This window comes from Carassius carassius, chromosome 15, assembly GCF_963082965.1.
Source record: "Carassius carassius chromosome 15, fCarCar2.1, whole genome shotgun sequence".
NCBI lineage: Eukaryota > Metazoa > Chordata > Actinopteri > Cypriniformes > Cyprinidae > Carassius > Carassius carassius.
The window spans coordinates 33,921,903-33,943,329 of NC_081769.1; the positions used below are offsets into that span (position 1 = coordinate 33,921,903).

At 36.1% G+C, this 21,427-nt stretch overlaps 1 protein-coding gene across 1 annotated transcript in view; it reads right to left on the reverse strand.

The window, feature by feature from the left end:
* The window catches only part of LOC132158945 (cyclin-dependent kinase 14-like), a 136,250-nt gene that overhangs the window by 51,761 nt on the left and 63,062 nt on the right, over positions 1–21,427 (reverse strand). Inside the window, exon 10 of the mRNA XM_059568587.1 lies at positions 14,369–14,462. Coding sequence (XP_059424570.1) covers positions 14,369–14,462 — 94 coding nt within the window. The remainder of the gene's footprint in view (positions 1–14,368; positions 14,463–21,427) is intronic.

The following is a 21,427-nucleotide window of genomic DNA, read 5'->3' on the forward strand; positions in this document are numbered from 1 at the left end:
CCCAGTCTCTTTCTTATTGTTGAATCATGAACACTGACTTTAACTGAGTCCTGCTGAGTGACCATGTGTTTCTCTACTTCTCTCAATCTCTGTTTGTGTGATGGAAATCACAGTCTGTCCAGCAGGGGGCAGGTTTGAATTATGTTCAGTTTGATCAAGCATAAATCTGTTTTGTCAAAAGTTTTATGCAAAGTAAAAAAATAAATCATGAAATGATTATATGCTGAACATCAACTGGCCACAAGTTAATTATTGCATGAGTAAATTAATTATGCTTATTTTGTTTTAGAATCTTAATGAGTAATAATTAAATTTGCTCAGAATGCAAAACAACATAATAGTACTTAAATACATTAAATGTCAGCAACCAAACAAACAGGACTACCAGCAGCAACCACGATGACCCAAGATAACACACACACACACACACAGGAGCTCCAGAACGAACGGCTTCAGCGCTGGAATAACAGAAAACCCCTCTCTCTCTCTCTCTCTCTCTCGGTGCATGCTGGGAGTGTTGGGGTGCGTGTGAGGGTGTTCACGAGGAGTGGACAAATGAAAGTGGCTTTATTTTTCTTTTATTGTTGTTTTCCTTCTTACTTCTAGCTTTGGGGTTGTTTAAAGGTGGAAACTTTTCAAACTTCGGAAGTAAAGTGGTTTTGGAGCGTAGTAGGAAGGAGTTTTGACGGAGTTGAGATGGCGTCTCTGCCGGAGGGTGGAGTACAGCCATTATCACTCTGTCACAGCGTCAGGTGTGAGGTCGAATCAAGTGTGGCGGTGGAGGAAGTTTTATTATCAATCGGAGAACAAGTTGGATATAAGAATATCTCTTCAGCGTCAAGAATGAATAAAGCTGTGGTGGTTTTCTTGAAGGAGGAGATTTTGGTGAATCGTCTAGTAAGCAGTGGGGTCTCGGTAAGTGGACTTTTTGTTGCAGTTTCGCTGCTAGTTAATCAGATTCGGAAAGTAATAATCGCAAACGTCCCTCCGTTCATCCCTGATGCTAGCACAGGTAATCTAAAGTGCTTTGAATGCGGGGATTTAGGTCATAAACGGTCTAGATGTCCACATAAAGCTGGTAGTAGTGGTGTTAATAGTATACCGAATTCCGCTGTTGACTCAATGGTTGACGAATCCAATGGAGGGCAAACTGTATAGTCTTGCAAATGAACCACTTTTATGTAAGTTAAGGAGAAATCTTGGTGGTTTTTCATTCGCAAGTGCTCATGAGACTTTTAAAGTGTATATGTCTGCTTATGCTGATGATATTACTTTTTGTATTTCTGGAAAAAATGATGTGATGGCTTTGGATACAAGCATAGGGCAATATGAGAAGGCTTCCTCAGCTAAAGTTAACTGGGGGAAAAGTGAGGGGTTTATCATTGGCCGGTGGAAAGACACTGGACCTCCAGTACTTCCAGTAGGTTTGAGATGGGGGAGGGAGGGAATAAAAGTATTAGGTGTATTTTTAGGAAAAGAACATTTTAATAAGAAGAACAGGGAGGGAGTGCTGGAGAAGATGGTAGGTGGATGTGAAGAGTCGAATTGTTTCTTTCAGACTGCAAACAGTACAAAAACTGCTTAATCAAGAGGATTTATCACGGATACAGATGGCATGTGCATTATTGAAAAAGGTTGAACATTTTGGACTAGATAAACACCTGTTTTTACTGGAAATGGATAGGCTGAGACTGAATAATCTCACTTCCTGTTATAAATCAATGTTACAAGCTTGGAGTAAGATCTTGAAAGTGGAGAGAAAGTTGGATGAATCTGGGGACTGGATTAATGAGGAACCCTTGTTTAATAATCCACTGATTCGGACAAGGTTTTAGTCTTCAGTAAGCATTCGGAGAACTCTTATAAAGAATGTCACTAAACTTGGGCATTTACTGGATAATGGTGGATGGAGTTCAGCGGAAACTTTTAAAGACTTGTCTGGTTTATGCTCAACAAGAATTGCTTCAAAACTGAGGGATGAAATTTTTGCTGTCCTGCCAAGCAGTTACAGGAACCTTGTTGCTGGAAGGAAAGGCGCTTCATCTTAAAGGATATTTTCCAAGGTTTAAAATAAGTTCTGCTGTCAGTGGAGAACAGGAAGAAGAACTTGATGGATCTATACTGTTTTTTAAAACTCCGCAACTGGAAGAGTTGGAGTCTGCAATGGAGGATTATTCACAGGGCCATAGCTACAAACAGATATGTAGCATATCTGTATCCAGCAGTTAGGGGAAGTGTAGTTTTTGTGGGGTCGAAGAGACTGTAGAACACTTGTTTTTAAGATGTTCAAGTCTTTTAAGGTTGCTTAATGCTTGGTTTCAGGGTTTTGGTGAGGAGTTTTCCAATGAGGTTTTTATTGGGTGACTCAGATACAAAGTGGTAGATGGAGGAAAACTATGTTTATTAAATTATTATTCGGTACAGCTAAGCTTGCAATGTGGAAAACAAGTAAAAAATAAAGAATTAGAAATTGGTTCAATAGATGCAGAAATAATGTTGTGTATGGTGACAGGAAGGATAAAAATAGTATTTCTATATTATAAACTAATTAATAATTTTGAGAGTTTTTTTTAGGAATTTGGCGTGTTAATGAGGTATTATGTGTTATTAATGATGGAGTATTATTTTTTACTTTTTAAACTCATTCTAATAGTACATTAGAAAAAGCTAATGAGTTAGTTCAGAGAGGAATTGTAATTGATGGCGTAATTTTACCACTTTCAGTATCGTCAAAAAGAGTCACTCTCTCGAACGTACCGCCATTTATTAGTGATGATGTATTAACACACGTTTTGTCTCGCCATGGAAAAGTGGTCTCTTCGTTTAAAAAAATTCCAATTGGTGGCATTTCTCCTCTACTGAAACATGTTGTGTCGTTCAGACGCTCAGTTTACATGATTGTGAACAATGACGCTGACCTAGACCTTGCGCTGAATTTCCAAGTGGATGATTTTGACTATGTGGTGTTTGTAACCACCGACAGGATTAAATGTTACGGCTGCGGTATGGCTGGCCATCTGGCACGAGCCTGTCCCAACAAACAAGGAACAGCTAGCGCGGAAGGCGCAGCTAACGGCGGTGAGCCGCCAGCCGATGAAGCAGCCGCGGTGGAAGCAGCGGTGGCACAGGTGAGTGACCGTGTTGGCGCTCATGGTGCTGGGACTGCGGAGAACACAGTGGTTTCAGTGCAGGAGGAAATCTAAAGTTCAAAAGAAGTTGAAGACGAGGGAGACCAAGGTGAGTCAAGCGATAAAAGAGTTGTTGAAACTGATATGGGGGATGTTCGGGAGGTTGATGGTGGGCCTAATGAAACTGGTATGGAACAAACAGTGTTTAAGGTGCCATTGAAAAGGAAGAAGTCAGACAAGTTTTGTGATTTTCGGCATTTGAAGAAATTGGATGTTGAAGGTGCCTCTGATCATGTCGACTCAGAAAGTGATAGTGAGTCATCTGACTCAAGTGTTATTCTGTCACAAAGTGAGTCTTCCAGCCACGATTATGATGTAGATGACATAAAACTGTTCCTCAAGTCAACGAAAAATAAGAGAGGAGTTTTAGTTAATGAGTATTTCCCAGATGTAGGACAGTTTGTGGAAAAAACTAATTGTTTTATGGCTGAAGGGCGTTTTTCAAATAAAGAAGTGTATCGGTTAAAGAAAATAGTGAGGAAACTCAACGTGGATTTGAATAATGGCAGTGAAAAAGTTTAATGCAATGAATATGATTCAAAAAGCAGTCTGTCTTTTTGCTTTTTATTTTTGAGCATGACTGAAGTGTGTATTGCATCCTTAAATGTGAATGGTGCAAGAAATGGCAAAAAAAGAACTGAATTGTTTGAAGTTATTAAGCAGAAGAAAATTGATGTTGCTTTTATTCAAGAGACACACAGTGATATTAAAAATGCGGCAGACTGGATGCAGGAATGGGGTGGGTTTTCTGTTCTGAGTCACAACACCACACTTAGTGGTGGTGTAGGAATTTTATTTTCAAAAAGTTTTTGTCCAGTTTCATATCAAGTTGATGAGATTGTGAAAGGAAGACTCTTAAAAATAAGAGCAATTTTTGAAAAATATGTTTTAATTTTTATCTGTGTTTATGCTCCTACATCACCAATGGAAAGATTGTTGGTTTATGCTCCTACATCACCAATGGAAAGATTGTTGTTCCTAGGTACACTAGGTTCCACATTACAAAATTGTAATACTGAAGAGTATCTATTTTTAGGTGGTGACTTTAACTGCACAGAGAGTCATATTGACAGGAATCATATTGAGCCTCACATGGCTTCCCGTGAATGTCTTATTAAGTTTATAAACATGAATGATCTGTGTGATATTTGGAGGCATTTTCATGATGGACAGAGACAGTGTACATGGGCTCATGCTCGTGATAGTTTTCTGTCTCTTGCAAGATTAGATCGCTTTTATAGTTTTAAACATCATTTGGGTATTTTTAAAAGCTGTGTTATTTGTCCAGTACGTTTTTCTGACCATCATATGGTTGTGTGTTCCTTCTTTCTAAATCAAATTAAGTCTCGGAGTGCCTATTGGCATTTTAATACAAATCTTTTGTATAATAAGGAATTTAAGGAGGTCTTTAAGGTATTTTGGGAAGATTTTAAAAAGGAAAAAGGTTCGTTTCAAGATTCAAAGCAGTGGTGGGATTTCGGAAAGGCATGCTTTACGCTCTGAGACAGGAAATATTTTAACTAGTCATGCAGGAATACGTGAAAGAGCTTGTAATTTTTATGAAAATTTGTATAAGAATGATTTGGGAGCAGGGTGGGTTTCTGAGAGTCCTTTTTTTGTAGGTCTGAGTCAAGTGTCAGAGGGGGGCAATGCAGATCTCTCAGGTGCTTTAAACATGGGGGAATTGTTTAGAGCCCTGAACAGTATGGATTCTGGAAAAGTGCCAGGAATTGATGGACTTCCAGTTGAATTTTATAAAAAATTTTGGACCGAAATAGGGGAGGATCTATTGTTTGTGCTTAATGATAGTTTGGCCTCAGGCAGGTTGCCTGTGAGTAGCAGTAGAGCTGTCATTACACTCCTCCCTAAAAAGGGGATCTTTTAGAAATCAAGAACTGGCGTCCTGTTTCGCATCTATGCTCCGATTATAAATTGCTTTTAAGGTTTTAGCTAATAGGTTAAGGAAGGTAATAGATCAGGTGGTGCATTCAGATCAGACTTAGGTAGGTCTATTTTTGATAATATTACCCTTATGCGGGATATTTTTGATGTCTCCAAGTTGCTCGGTTTTAATATTGGACTTGTTTCACTGGATCAAGAAAAGGCTTTTGATAGGATTGAACATTCTTATTTGTGGAGAACCTTAGAAGCTTTTGGAATTTGTCAGGATTTTACTGATAAAGTGAAAGTACTTTATGGTGATGTTGAAAGTGTACTAAAAATAAACGGTGGCTTATGCACTCCTTTCAAGGTCTGGAGGGGTATAAGACAAGGTTGCTCATTGTCTGGAATGTTATATTCACTTGCTATAGAACCCTTGTTGCAACAACTAAGAGAAAAAGTTTGTGGTTTGAATTTACCTGTTTGTAAAAACAATATAATTTTATCTGCTTATGCTGATGATGTGGTGGTTTTAATTAATGGCCAAAATGATATTCATGTGTTAATGGAAGTTTTAGAGGATTTTAAAGCTTTATCATCAACAAAAATTAATTGGAAACTGGTCAAAAAGAAAACCAAAATTGCCTGATGGCCTAAATTGGGGAGTGTACTTAGGAGATGAAACATTCCTTCAGAAAAATTGGGAAGGGGTTGTTGATAAGGTAAAAGGAAAGCTTGAAAAATGGAAATGGCTAATACCAAAGATGTCATATAAAGGGAGAGTATTAATTTTGAATAATTTAGTAGCCTCCAGTCTTTGGCATAGGCTGGCTTGTCTGGATCCTCCTTCACAAATTTGAGTTGAAATTCAGGGCATCATGGTAAATTTTTTCTGGGACAACTTGCATTGGATGCAACAGGGCGTGTTGTTTTTACCTAAGGAGGAAGGTGGCCATGGTTTGGTACAACTGAAAAGTAGAATAGCAGCGTTTCGTTTGCAATTCTTACAAAGATTTTTGTATGGATCATTAGAAAATGGATGGCGGGCTGTTGCATGCTCCATCTTACACGGCGTTATAGGGGTGGGGTTGGATAAATCCTTGTTTTTAATGGATCCTCTCAAATTGAATGTGAGCAAATTGCCAGTGTTTTATGAAAATATGTTTAAAGTTTGGAATCTTTTCAATTTAAGGAGGAATGAGATGAGTCCTTCTATCCACTGGCTTTTGGAAGAGCTTTTAATAAATGGAGCTCGTTTTGATTTAACGAAGGACAATTCATCCTTTCATGGACTAAATACGCTATTGTTGGATTCACAAATCTTTAATTTGGGACTTTTGATTCACATTGCCGGGGTGGACTTTAAAAATATAGAAGAAGTGGCTTCCTGCTTAAATATCAAGTCTATGCGGACTGTTGAACGGATGCTAATGAGTTGAAAGTCACTGGTCAATGATGAAGAAAAAAGACTGTTATTGGACACTACTGGAATAATAAATGCTCACATTTTACAAGACTGTTTCCCTCTTTTTATGTTGTTTCCCAAATTAGAGGGTTGTAAGGGACCTTTTCTGGATGGTGGAAATTGTTTGTGTTTGGACTTTTTGACAGCAACTGGTAAGGCTTTTTATAAGATAGGTGTTAAAGTTTTCAATAAAAAAGGTTTTGAATGGAAAAGTTGACACACCTTGGCGTAAAATATTGGGTATAGAAGAGAGTGTGAAACCTGAATAGAGGTCACTGTATAAGCCACCGTTACCCAAAAGGTCAGGGGATATGCAGTGGAGACTTCTTCATGGTGCCATTGCAGTAAATGCTTTTATTTCTGTTATTGATCATGAAGTTTTGTCTGATTGTCCTTTTTGTTCAAAAAGAGAAACTGTGTTTCATGCTTTCATGGAATGTAACAGATTGAAACCGTTATTCTTATGTTTGGAAAAAATTTTCATTTCTTTTAATGAATTGTTTTTCATGAAAATTTTTGTTTTTGTTTTTAAATTTGTTAGAGGTAACAGGTTTACATGTCAGCTTTTGAATTTTGTTTTAGGGCAGGCTAAATTAGCTATTTATATGAGCAGGAAAAACAAGGTAGAAAGATTGTCTGGTAACGATGTGGTGGTTTTGTTTGTAAATTTGGTGAAATCACGAGTGTTGGTTGATTTTTGGTTTTATAAGTCTACGAAGGATTTAGACACTTTTGAGAAGAAATGGTGTGGCAAAGGAGCTTTGTGCCTAGTTATTGAAGAAGAGTTGTCTTTTACATCTTTGATGTAATTTTTATTTCAATGCTTTTATTTTTGGTGTTTTTTTTGTGACATGATGTAACGGTTAGAAGTGTTGTAGCAAGTGTACTAACAAAATGTGATTTATTTGTAATAAAAGGTGTTTCAAATTCAATTCTCTCTCTCTCTTTCTCTCTCTCTTTCTCTCTCACTCTCACACTTTTTCTCTCTCTCTCTTTCTCTTTCTCTCTCTCACTCTCTCTCTCTCTCGCTGTCTATGTCTATCACAGTCTCAGAAAGCAAGACCTTTAAAACGACCTCCACTCAGGAGCAAAGCAATCTGGAGTGAAATCTGTCTTCTAGACTGAAAACACACTGTGGGGAAAGATCGAGCCCTGGACATTAAACATCCAGAGCATGAATCTCTGAGAGCAGGTCACCTTCACGTGACCACAGGAAGTAGACCGGTTCAGTCCGGATCAGACTGGTTTAAGAAAAAAACAAAAACAAAGCAAGGACATAGAAACACTCTAGCAACCCTTCAGAATTACAGCAACCACACTAAATGTTTTATTCAAAACTCTATTTATTTTCTTACAATGCTCCTGGTCTTACTGTAAATGATTAATCCGTGCACTTAAGACACTAGAACAGAATATTTATGGCATGAAACAATCTTAAAGGTCAGAGGAAGGGGTTGACGTGATCTGACAGAGGACATTTATCATTTATCATGATCCCTGAACTACATCAAAAAGAATTAATGCAATGCTGCTTTTTTTTCGCCAGCCTTTTACACCTTTAGAAAGTATAATGCATAATACAGATGTAAAATCTTATATTTAATATCATGATGCATTTTAAATTCGATTACAGTTACTTATAATGCATTACAAAGTGTTAAAGCATTACACGTAAAGGGTTTGTGTTAATAGAAAATGAGTACACCGTGATTTTCACTCATTCCTTAAAGAAAATAAAAGTTATGTCCTGTTTATTAAATTTTTTGACATCACGAACAACCAGAGAAAAATGTAGTCATTTCAAATCTCATGTCACTGTGGTTTTCTTGTGTTGTCTGGTTTATATGAGCTGATAATGAGTTTATTACGAGCTGATTTAAAGTTCACAGTGTGTTACTGTGCAGTGTCTCGATGAATACCATGGGTTTGAGGAAGGACTGTTTGTTGAACAATGAAGCAGTCATTATTGCTGTCATTTAGTTCAGAGCTGCTCGTGCCACACATTATACAGGTTAATTTTGAACATAAAGATTTAGAGGCAGAAGACATTTAAAATGCTGCATTTAAAAAACTCTTCCTCTGACACATGAAATGCTCAGATCTGTGGGAAAACTGGTTCATTCCTCATGTTTTGCATGAGCTGATGGACCAATGAGGTGTGAGACAAGTGACCGATGGACTGACAGATATACCTGGACATGCTGCGCAGGTGTGTGTGTGTGTCAGTTTAGAGAAGAGGACAGATAAACAGGAAGGCCATCAGTGCTGAATTCATGCAAATGAGATGCACAAGACAAGCTGAGTTTCTGACGTCTGCCATAAATTATAAGCTGATTCTTGAACGGCAGCATAATTCTGTCATGATTCTCCCACGATTCTACCAAAACAAAATATTGTGTGACAAATATTAATTGCCTCAGTCTATTTAAAAGTGTTTCATTAATCTAAATGACTTATTAAACATCTGAATATATTATACTGGATGAATCAGCATCTTTGAACAAATCTCTTGAATGAATGATTCAATCATAAATCAATGTGTAACAGTCACTTTCACAAACATAATTTTAGACACCTGTTACTTTCAAAAGGTGATTAATTTAAGAATCAAAGAACAAAAGATCACAAGTTCCAAAAAAAATATTAAGTAGCACAACAGTTTCAACACTGACAATAAATCAACATATTAGTATGATTTCTGACTTTAAATTATTATAAATATATATTTCAGTATTATTGCACAATATCAGATTTTCCTGTACTTTTGATCAAATAAATACAGCCTTGATGAGCAGAAGAAACTCCATTTTTAAAAAACAAAACATAAAAAATCTTACTGATCACAAATGTTAGAATGGCATATATATATATATATAAATAATAAATAATAAAAGTGTGCACACATATTGATTTCTATGTTTATATGAAGAACTCTAAGCGGTGTTCTGTGAGGTGTTCAGAAACAGAAGGTGGTGCAGATGTGGTTCATCTGTCCGGAGCGGATGAGTGACAGCTCATGTATTATAGATGGAGGAGAGGAACGGGACGCTTTGAAGTGAGAGCGGAGCGGGTGGAGAGAGTTTAGGCCTGCGGGAGCGAGTGGCAAACATGTGTTTTTCAGATCGGTGCGGAGCTGAGAGAAGAAGCACAGCACAGCAGACATCAAAACCACCGCAAAACCAGCACAAACCTGAGTGAATCAACATCTCACATGTGCTGATGAACTTCACCAACACTCCATCTTCAGTGCAGCTCAACAGCAATGCAGACAACACTAACTATAACAATAACTGTATACATAACATCCCAACTCAATACAATCGTGCTGAAGACTATCTAGTTTACTCGCTACTAAGTGTCTGAAACAATATCATCCAGAACTTGGTTGTCAATCCAGTGAGCATGAGGACTCCAGGCACACTGATTCTGTATCTGGTTTACTGTGAGCTTCTTTGGATGAAAGCGGCTGGTAAACGATGGCAGGACTCGCTGTAAATCACTCCTGAAATGTCAGCAGCAGTGAAGCTGTCCTTTCACTAGCGCTCTCGCTGGGCAGAAGGTCACCACATGCCCTCGACCGGCTAAAACAACAGCCACCCACATGCAGTCATTAATTCCCCCGCCAGAGAGAAGCGGCTTCAGATCTCAGGAGTTATGTGAGGTCAATCCAGCCCGACTCAACCCTAAAACACTTCATGTGTCCTATTGGGTCATGAAGAACAGGCAGCTGTTTCAAACTGAGATCCACTGAGATACACGTGACATCATTAGCAACATTTACAAGACGATTATCATGCCAATGCTGCTACGCCAGTCTATTGTGTTCTTAAACGCTCCACAAATCATTGGAAATAAGTTGTTGTAAATCACTGGAAAGGAGAGACTAATTACAAATCTGAATGGAAATGAATTTAAAATGACAAGATTAAATTATTTGAGTTAAAAAATCTCCTCTTTGTCTGTCATCATTAATGCACTTTTTACTGAGAATTAAATAATTCATAATGATCCAAAAACTTGATTAGATTTTTTTTTTTTTAACAAGCATAAATTAAAATAGGTGCACTGAACAAAAATTTGTGTAGACCTAATTTTAAACCAGAAATTGCTAGTAATGTTGTCAAAAGACCCGGTACTTCGGTACAAAGTCGGTACTAAAAATTTTTAATGTGACGATAACAGGTTTCTTTAAGTACCGGTAGTACCGAGGTCCCGTTCAAACCCGGTTCAGCGCTATGATTTCCGCGAAGCAGTAAACGAGGACGGAATCTCAAAATCCAGTCATGACAATGAAACTTACATTTTAATATGGACAGTCATGGAATTTGTCAAAAGTTGTTTGAAATATGAATCCGTGTTCTGCGCGTATCTGTGTGAATTAATGAATGGCAGAGACGTGCGGGTTTGTTTACTAAATAAACTGAAGCGCATGACGCTTGCATTAATTTCAGCATCTGAGCTTCAGAGTTCTGTCTCCATCAAGCGATCTGAACTTTTCAGTTCATCTCAATGGACGCACAGCGCACCTGTATTTGATGCTCTGTAAACTCTTTGTGAAGGAGCACGACTCACCGTCGCTTTACTGATAGCGCTGTTTCTCACACATGCAAAGAGAGAGAGAGAGCGAGAGTCTTACCACGCTGAATCGACACGCTATATCTAAACTATTCTTTGTTGTCTTCTCCTGTCAAAATAATGGAGTTCATTTAGAATTATTCATATTCATTTTCTAACAAGCAGAAGACATACCAGTTTCTCCGGTAGTGGGCGGAGCTAATGCGCAAATGGCAATGTCATTGGCTGGCGCTGATTTAGTACCGCCCCTGTTTTGATTTCAGCAAATCAGTTTGACCGAACGCAGACAACGTGATTAATATTCATGAACCCAGCAGCTCATCAATTCATAGTGCGTTGGATATACATTCGTATGATAGTAGAATTAGTAGTAGAATTATCTTTTAATAATAATTAATATGATCTATTACTATTTTTTTACAGAAACCCTCAATGACCAAAAATATCTTAAGCATCACCACCAGTCTTAAGTTCAGTTAAAATGACAAATATGCATTCATTAGGCCTAAAAGTTCATTTTTACATAAAGGCATTGTGCTAGAAATATTACTATTATTTAGTAAGATGTATGTGATACTGCTACTACTGTTGAAAAAATTTATAAAACTTTATTTTTTAAAGAAATAAATCACAATATTTCTTCCATGTTTTAATTTTAATAGCAAATCCCCTTTATTTACCAAAAATAAATATGTGTTTAAATTATATAACTTGTAGAAAAACTTTAAACACAATTGTAAATAAGTATAAAGAATGGCATTGGTTTTATTTTTAGTGCTAAAAAGTTTTTTTTCTTTTATTAGCATATTTTTGTGTTTTGCTTCGGTACCGAAATTGGTACCGAGAACCGTGGATTTTCACTGGTATCGGTACCGAATACTGAAATTTTGGTACCGTGACAACACTAATTGCTAGTAAATTTCACAAATAGTTACAAAGAAACAGCAAAACATGACATTTTTATTTTAATAGTATTTTCTTACATAAACAACTGTTTACAAAAAAATGTTTCTTTTACTTTCTTTTTTTTTTTTTGTGTGTGGAAACAAATAAAACATAACAATTCAGAACGTCAAATTGTAGCCATGAATTAGGAATGAATTCCCGCTCTGTAGTACAACTGTAGTAAATCATCCTCTGGTTTTAATTAAATCAGAACCAGAGAATGTGCTAGAACAACACAGCCATGATTTGAACAAATTCTTAATTTGTGGCAGTTATAAATATATTTTTGTCCACATGTCATGTGCATGACTCTGTAATCAAACACCTTTCTTGATTATGAACTCTAATCAATGTCCATTTTAAACATAACTTTTAAAACCCATTTCAAAACAAACCGATTTCTCTCAGATTTGGCCTCTTTCATGTGTGACAGCTGTGCATGATGGGATTCTAACCGCATCACAAGCGTAAAGTGGATATTAACCTTGACACAGTGAGTTTATCTCCATCTGAAATGAAACGCACAAACACGAGCGAGAGACTGTTAAACAGCAGCATCTCTCTCTCTGGAAGCAGAAGGTCAGAAGCGCTGGCCACTCGTTCCCAAGTCTGGCCTTTGGGAAGCAGTAATGAAGGCTAATCTCTGAAAGAAGCGTTAGATATGATGCTGGCCAGACTGACAGCCGCCGGTCTCTCAGGAGGGAGGAGTGAGAAAACAAGACAGGAATGAAAATGTCAGAGTCAGAGAACAGCTATGAGCTGCCAGACGCCCTGCGCTCCTCCAGATTCATCAAGAGCCCATCTGACAAAGAGGAACACAAGCAAGAAGCACCAGCCACAGCCGAATTAGACAGAACGGGGGCCAAAGCAAACAATCAGCATTTCTGAACAAAGACGTCCTTCATTCAAACACACAGAACTCACTTCTGCACATGTTTGGGTTCAGACTCAGAAGATCGTCATTGTTGGGTTAACTGGAAGAGCAGTACCATAAGTATATTTTTCTGCATTCACATTTGCTCAAAGAGGAAAAGTCAAATTCAACAATAGGGTTGTCATGACTTTCAATAAAAGGAAAAATTACGGAGAGACTGATAACAATACTAAGAAGAGAGAACGATGTCAAATTTACCGTCCCTCTTACAGACGCAGCATTAGAAACACAGCATTAATGTGAACTAGTCTGTTTGTATTTTGATGCAAAGGTAATATAATACAAAGAATAGTATTATAAATGTACGTACTGTACATAAAAAAAAATACTTTTATTACAGTCTTGTGAAAAGGGTCTATAGAATATTTGTGTAGGGCTGGACTTTATTATTATTTATTATTATCATCGTTCTTAAAAATAAAAGAATCTAATCAACCAGTATTTTAATTCAATTTCACTTGAAAGCTCTGAAGAATTAAAATAATGGTTGGGTTATTATAGTTCACTAAAACTGAAACTAAAATTAAAACTTAAATAAAATGTACTTGGTGGAAATAAAATAAAATATAAAAATGCTAAGGCAACACTTAAAAATAAAACTGAAATAAAAATTAATAAATACTACAGAATTTTATAAAAACCAAATAAAATAAAAAATGTATATATTAAAATATATATATAATAAAAAAAAGTACAAGTACAATATATAAATTGTCATGCTGTTACAAAACAGCCTTTTGTTAGAATGTAACTAGATTCCATTTCAAATATTTAAAAACATCCACATTGCTACTTTTAAATTAAAAAATGGAACCTGCAGCAGATTCAAAAAATGTAACTGACAACAAAAAGCCACTCGTTCCCGAACATTCTCTTTTTGTGATCCACGGTTTGGAATGACATGAGAGTAAGAAAATAACAACAGAGTTCACATTTCCAGGTTAACTAGTCCTTAGACAGTTAAACAGAGACTCTGCTGGTCTTTGTTTCTCTCACATGAGCAGACAGCTGCTGAATTTCTCCGAGCCGGTCATTCCTCTGTAAATACGTTTGTCTGTTGACCCTCACGGCCCGCGGGCGTCTGTCTCACCCATGAACCCCGGTCGCCCGCTCTATTCATCTCAGTTATGGTCTGTATGAATTATTTACCTGACTCGGAGGGTGAATATGAATCCATTACTCTCTGCTTCAATTATCAGAGCGGACATTATGGGAAACGACAGGAGAAATGATTTCAGGATTCATGAGATGCAATATGCATGACCTCACAGCGTTGTGTACAGTCATCTATCACTACATATCTTAGTATTCATGGAGAATGTCTCTTCATCCAGCACCCGAGGCATTACACGCAGAGGAAAGCAGAGCGGAGACACTTACCAGGAATATCCTCTCCAGCTGATCCTGAATGTCCTTCATGCCCGGGAACGCCGCCACTCCCTGGATCATTTCCACGAAGATGCATCCCACGCCCCTGAGACACAAACAAACAGCAGAGAGTGGAACGGCGATCTATGCTAGATTTGTGCATGAATATCGGAATCTTTCTTTCAAAGCTTTTAATGCGCAGAGATTTATGAACAAGGCAAACATTTCTGGAAAAGCAGGAATGAGCTTGATTGTTGTGTTACTGTGACTCTGCATGTAAGCATCATCAGTGCAATTAAACACTTAAACACAGGGATTCCCAAACCTTGTGTCAGCCAAACCCCTTTGAGCTAAAATATTTCCTTGAGATAACTACATCTAAAACCATAAAAACGTTACTTGAACTAAAATAAATGTTGACCGAAATCAAATATTTAAAAAACACAAACTTATTTTATTTCATCTAGTTTCCTGAGTTCCAGGGGCAAACTTATCTCAGTGTTGTTTTAGTACCACGAAAAATGAGAGAAGATGACGATGTCCTTATCTTGATTCACCAAATACTAATATATTTATTAGGGTGGAAAATTTTTTTAAAAAAAATAATAAAAAAAAATAAAAATAAAATAAAATAAAATAAAATAAAAATTAAATTAAATTAAATTAAATTAAATTAAATTAAATTAAATTAAATTAAATTAAATTAAATATATTTGTCATATTATGCAAAAATATAATCAGCATTGTTTCTACTCACTCGGTAGGAAGTCTGATTTTCAGAGACTTTTTCCAATATTTGATGCATCTCACATGCTACTATAGTATATCATTAAATTATGAAGTATCGTATGATAAGTAGCATTAAATCAGCCATCAGTCACTCACAGAAAGGAAAATATTTATATAAATATATTTTTAAAATAATACTCTGAGCTTCAAATAACATAAACACACGTGTGAATTTATAGATACCACCATCATTTGTATCAGTCTATTATCAATACAATACATTATTTTTATATTAAGGATATATTAAGTTTTAGCTTTTTTGTTGTTGTTTTTTTGAAAAAATATACTGTGTGTCCATGTTTTCATGCATCTTTATTGCAGTTTTTGTTTGAGAGTTACTTTAGTACATAAAGCATTGAAAAATAAAATTGTTATAAATACATAAATGTTATGCCTTATTTATTTAGTTTCAGCTTTAGTTAACTATAACAGCCCTGGTAGATATAATACAGTGCTGGAGATTGTTTCATGACACTTTCTAGCTGTGTCCTTCTGACAGCAAACCAGCAAGAGCCACACAAACACACAGCAGCAGTGAAAACACATCCAGCCTTCCAGCATCAGTGCATCCGACTCAATCACAGAGCATTTCACATGAGGATGTGATGTTTATTTGCATGTCACTCATCTTTAGACCGCCACACCCCGGATACAGCTCACTCACTGACGTTTCAGACAAAACCATTGTTTTTTCATGCAATTTTGTGCTATTTTGCTTCCATAACACGTCTTCCTTCAAATTAGTGGAAAGAATGCATGCAAAATATGTTTTTTGACACTATCTGTTTGCGTCTGTAGATTACAGCAATACATCGATACATCTCTTGATCAATGTATCTTATTTTAAGGTGTCCTTGTTGCACTTGTTGCAAGCACTTACTATTAGGGATGAACGATTATGATTTTTCATGGCCGATTCCGATACCGATTTTTTACAAGCAAACTGGCCGATACCGATACCGATTTCCGCTTTTTTAAAAATCTTTTAAGCAACAAACAAGAAAGAAGGGAAGTATGCATAAACAAGGTGTTTATTTGGTATTTAATAGGCCAAACTGGCTTTTGGCTATTGAAAACAATAACTGTAACCATCTGAAATTAACGGCAGTAACTGCACAGTAAGTAGCCTAAATTCAATACAAACATAGATGGTACAGAAATCAACATTTAGCTTTTGTTTCTGAATTGGGTTGAAACTACATAGAACTGGCCTTAAATTAAAAGATGAACTGTAACTAGGGCTGGGCGATATATCGAATATTAGCGATAATATCGGAATAATTTTGACGACGATGTACAATTTGAATATATCGGGAATATCGAATATTTCAAATTCAAGCATACTTTCCCAAAAGAACGCGCCGAATGTCCAAAAAAGGAACCTGTAACTGCTGACTGCTCTACGCCCCTCTACTACGAGAGCTGTAATGATAGCGGTTGTCAGATAACAAGAGTTTAAATCTCAGAATCAGAGCTCCACTGTTACAAGGATACATTTTCTGCCCCGTGTTTGCTTATTTTAAGCAATCTGGCAACCATGCGCACGTGCTCACTCCTCATTGCGGAAGAGCCGCTGACGATAATCTGAAAACACTAACAAGCTGGAATTGAGCGATCTAATGAAAGCGTCGTTCAGCCGGTCTGTGTTCTGTCGTGAGATCTCAACTGTATTGTTTGCGTTTGTGATCGCAAAATAAATGCACTTACTCGACCGCTGATGTTTGAATAGAGAAACATAGGCTATGGCCATTTGGAATTACTATTGGGGAATTTCACTGATATGTTTACCAGTTTCCATAATATAGACCGAGAGAATGCAAAAGTCTTTGGTATTCATTTATATATATTTATATATAAGAGCTATGTGCTTCAGCAACTAGCTCCCCATCTAAGAGGGTTTTTAGTGTCAGTAGGACCATAGTTTCATGCCACAGAGCTTCTCTTAAAACCACAGACAGTTGACAGACTTGTGTTCTTAGCTTACAAACTTGTTAAAATAATTAAGATAAAATACTTATCCCAGTTGCATAGTTTAAATTGTGAATTGCATGCACTAAAAAGGTTGACAGAATGCACTTTCTGTAACTGTTACTTAATTTGCACTGCTTCAGTTACATATAGGCCTATGGTTTTTTTTTTTTTTTTTTTATGGGCAAAAGAAAATCATGTTTTATTTTTCATTATTTAAATGCAAATGCAAACATATCGAGATATATATCGAATATCGTAAAAATTTGACAATATCGAGATATCATTTTTTTTTGTATATCGCCCAGCCCTAACTGTAACCATGTGAAATTAAAGGCAATACCTGCATAGTTCTGCAATCCAAACAACACAATCAACACACATTCAATAAGATGTTTCTTAATCAGCATTCAGTGTTTGTTTTAGTTTTTAAATTTGGTTTTAAATAAAAAAAAATTGTCTTTATCAGTGAGACTACATAAAAGTATGCTATATGAATACATTATTCCAAAGTGTTAAAATCAGATAATGTTGGTGCGAATAAAACAAAGATGTAAAGTGTTTCATTCATCCAATAAAAAAATAAAAAAATAGGGTATTGATCCACATCTATATTATTTATTTATTTTTTTACTTGAGCCAATGAAAAAAAAATATATATCTGCGCACAGATTTCGAAATACTTCCACACAACTGACATGATGGCGAATGATTACAACGTAGTCTGTGCACGCGAGCGCACTTCCGGAAAAATCGGCCGAAAAAACCCCAAAAACCAGCCGATTGCCGATCGCGTATTTTAAGCAAAAACCGTCCGGTTCTGATTTATGGCCAGTCAACAGGTGCATCCCTACTTACTATTCTAATAACAATTAATTATGCATAATTATATGCAAGTAACCCTAAGACAAACAGTATATCCTAACCCTAACCATATAGTAAGTACATGTAATCAATTAATATTACTTAGTACTTAAACATATAATTACACAGCAACAATAACACATTTAAAGTCTAACACATATCTTTAAAAGGCAGTGAGGTTCTTTTTTACTTCTCAGGTTTATTCCTGTTTATATTCTGGATGTTCTTACTGTGGGGTATGTTCATATATAATTTGTCTGATTTTATAGCAACATTTTATTCCTAAAAACGTGGCGAGAATTTATTTATGCAGTGATAAAAACAGAAATCCAAAACCTTTAACTAACAAAATCAAACAATTTTGAGTCCGACTTATTTTAGTGTAACAGATTTATGTTGTGGAAATGTATGCAAATTGGTGCGTATTTAATTAAATAATGCCTCTTTTGCATATTTAAACCCATCATTTCTAAAATAATGTATGTCTAGGATTGATTAGCTGTGGAATTATGGAAGTATATATTAGTCAAAAATATAATACTGTAGTGTCTTTCCATTTGCATGCAATACTCAAAGACAATCTGCATGTTTAATATCACAGTTATATCAAACATATGATGTGGATTTAATTTACATTTCATCTGTTTGTTATGGAGAGTGGTTGTTAGCATATTACTATGCGCTGCAGGACACTGAGGTTTAATTTAAGGTTTGATTCTCACCTTATTTGAATATGATTTATGATGCAATATGACATATGATAAGATTTTATCCATGTGCATAACCATTTCAATTGTCATTACCATACTCTGACATTATCACACTCTCAGTTGCACTAGTCTGAAATTTCAAATCCACATAATTTCACCTTTATTTAGTTTTCAATCTAAGATTACGTGACATTTTTATGACATTTGAATGGCATTCTGCTTATCCACTGAGACACGAGAGCGTGAAGGTCTTCTGGACCGACACACACACACACACACACAGCATGGCTGGCTGCGATTCTAATGACTGCTGATTTGTGCAGCATCTGTGAAACAGCCACTCAAGAGAGGAAAACAGTGCAATGCTCCACTGCGCTCAGCATCGAGTCACACAGAGAGAACGAGAGAGAACGAGAGAAATGCTCAGGACAGAAAAACTGCAACTAAACAGAATAAAGAAAAAACATTTGATATATATTTTAAAGTTTATCTGTTTATATATATATATATAATATATTTGATTTCTCTGAAAATAATCTTGTGACATTCTTCCTCTGGTTTTATTTCAAGGACGTAAAAAAAAAAGCAAAAGAAAAAAAAAAGTATTTATTAATTCTTTCCCCGCCAGCATTTTTGAAAAATGTTGCCAGCCACCGCCAGCGATTTTGATGATTTTCACTCAAATTTGATGGCTTTCAGTATATTTTACTGTATGAATATCTGTATGATCTGTATGAAGAATTTCAGTCAGGTTTTAGGCCCCACCATAGCACAGAAACTGCACTTGTTAAAATTACAAATGACCTGCTTCTTGCGTCAGATCAAGGCTGCATCTCATTTCTAGTCTTACTTGATCTTAGTGCTGCGTTTGACACCATAGATCATGACATACTCATAGATCGATTACAAAACTATACAGGTATTCAAGGGCAGGCTCTAAGATGGTTTAGATCCTACCTGTCCGATCGGTACCATTTTGTTTACTTAAATGGGGTGTCATCTCATTTATCATCAGTAAAATATGGAGTGCCACAAGGATCCGTCCTAGGTCCCCTTCTATTTTCAATATACATGTTGCCCCTTGGTAATATTATTAGAAAATACGGAATTAGCTTCCACTGTTATGCTGATGATACTCAGCTATATATTTCAACGAGACCAGATGAAACTTCCCAATTATCTAAGCTAACAGAGTGTGTTAAAAATGTAAAAGATTGGATGACAAATAATTTTCTCCAATTAAATTCGGATAAGACAGAGATATTAATTATTGGACCAAAAAACACCACACAGAATCTTGTAGATTACAATCTGCAACTAGACGGATGTACTGTTACTTCCTCTACATTCTTCCATCTTAGAAACATTGCCAAGCTACGAAACATGTTATCTGTTTCTGATGCAGAAAAGCTAGTTCATGCTTTCATGACCTCTAGACTGGACTATTGTAATGCACTTCTAGGTGGTTGTCCTGCTTCTTCAATAAACAAGCTACAGGTAGTCCAAAATGCAGCAGCTAGAGTCCTTACCAGGTCAAGAAAATATGATCATATTACCCCAATTTTACAGTCTCTGCACTGGCTACCTATTAAGTTCTGTATCAGTTACAAATTATCATTACTTACCTATAAGGCCCTAAATGGTTTAGCTCCTGCGTACCTAACTAGCCTTCTACCACGCTACAACCCATCACGCACCCTAAGGTCACAAAACGCTGGACTTTTCCTTTAAGTCCACTAAAGGAGGTAGAGCTTTTTCACATTTGGCTCCCAAACTCTGGAATAGCCTTCCTGATAATGTTCGGGGTTCAGACACACTCTCTCTGTTTAAATCTAGATTAAAAACGCATCTCTTTCGCCAAGCATTCGAATAATGTATCTCTTAAATTGTGAGTGTAGTTGCATCTGCATTTTTATTCTTTAGCTTGGGTTAAACTAATTTTACTTTGTTGGATCAGCAGCTATGCTAATGATGTCTCTATTTTGTTTCTATGTTTTGCCACGGGATGTAACTAGGATTTACACAAGCTCCAGTCTGGATCCAGAACACCTGAGAAGAGATGATGCTGACCCTCAGAGAACCCCAGATGATGCTAACCTTGAATCAACAAACAGAACTAACAATTATTGCTACATGTGTGACTGCATCCTATAATTACTATTAATTAATAATATTGATAGTTCATCATCTAGCTGACTACGTCTTGTATTATTATTATTATTTTTATTTTTCTAAAATCCTGTCAAACGTGCACAAACTACTAGCTACTACTAAATATTGTAGAAACATAATTTTCTGTAAAGTTGCTTTGTAATGATTTGTATTGTAAAAAGCGCTATACAAATAAACTTGAATTGAATTGAATTGAATTGAATATTTGAATATTCAAATAAACCAAAATCCGCTACTTAAAAAAAAAAAAAAAAGTTTTATTCTAGCTTAAAGCATTCTTTTTTTTTTTAAAGACTTAAAAATAGTTAGGTTTTGAGATTTTGAGAAAATCTCTTTTTTTATCAAAAACTACTTCTGGATTATATTCAGTATGATTATCGTAGCATAAATCCAGTGAATCGCTTCCACCAACACCTCCAAAGCTTGCACAGACATATACCACTTGCTAGATCAACATTTACTCTGTAACTTTATGCAGGTTTCATTTATATGCTGTCTATTGCTGATGATCGCATTATTTTAATATGCTTTAATATGCTAATAATACTAATAATGATGTGATAACTGT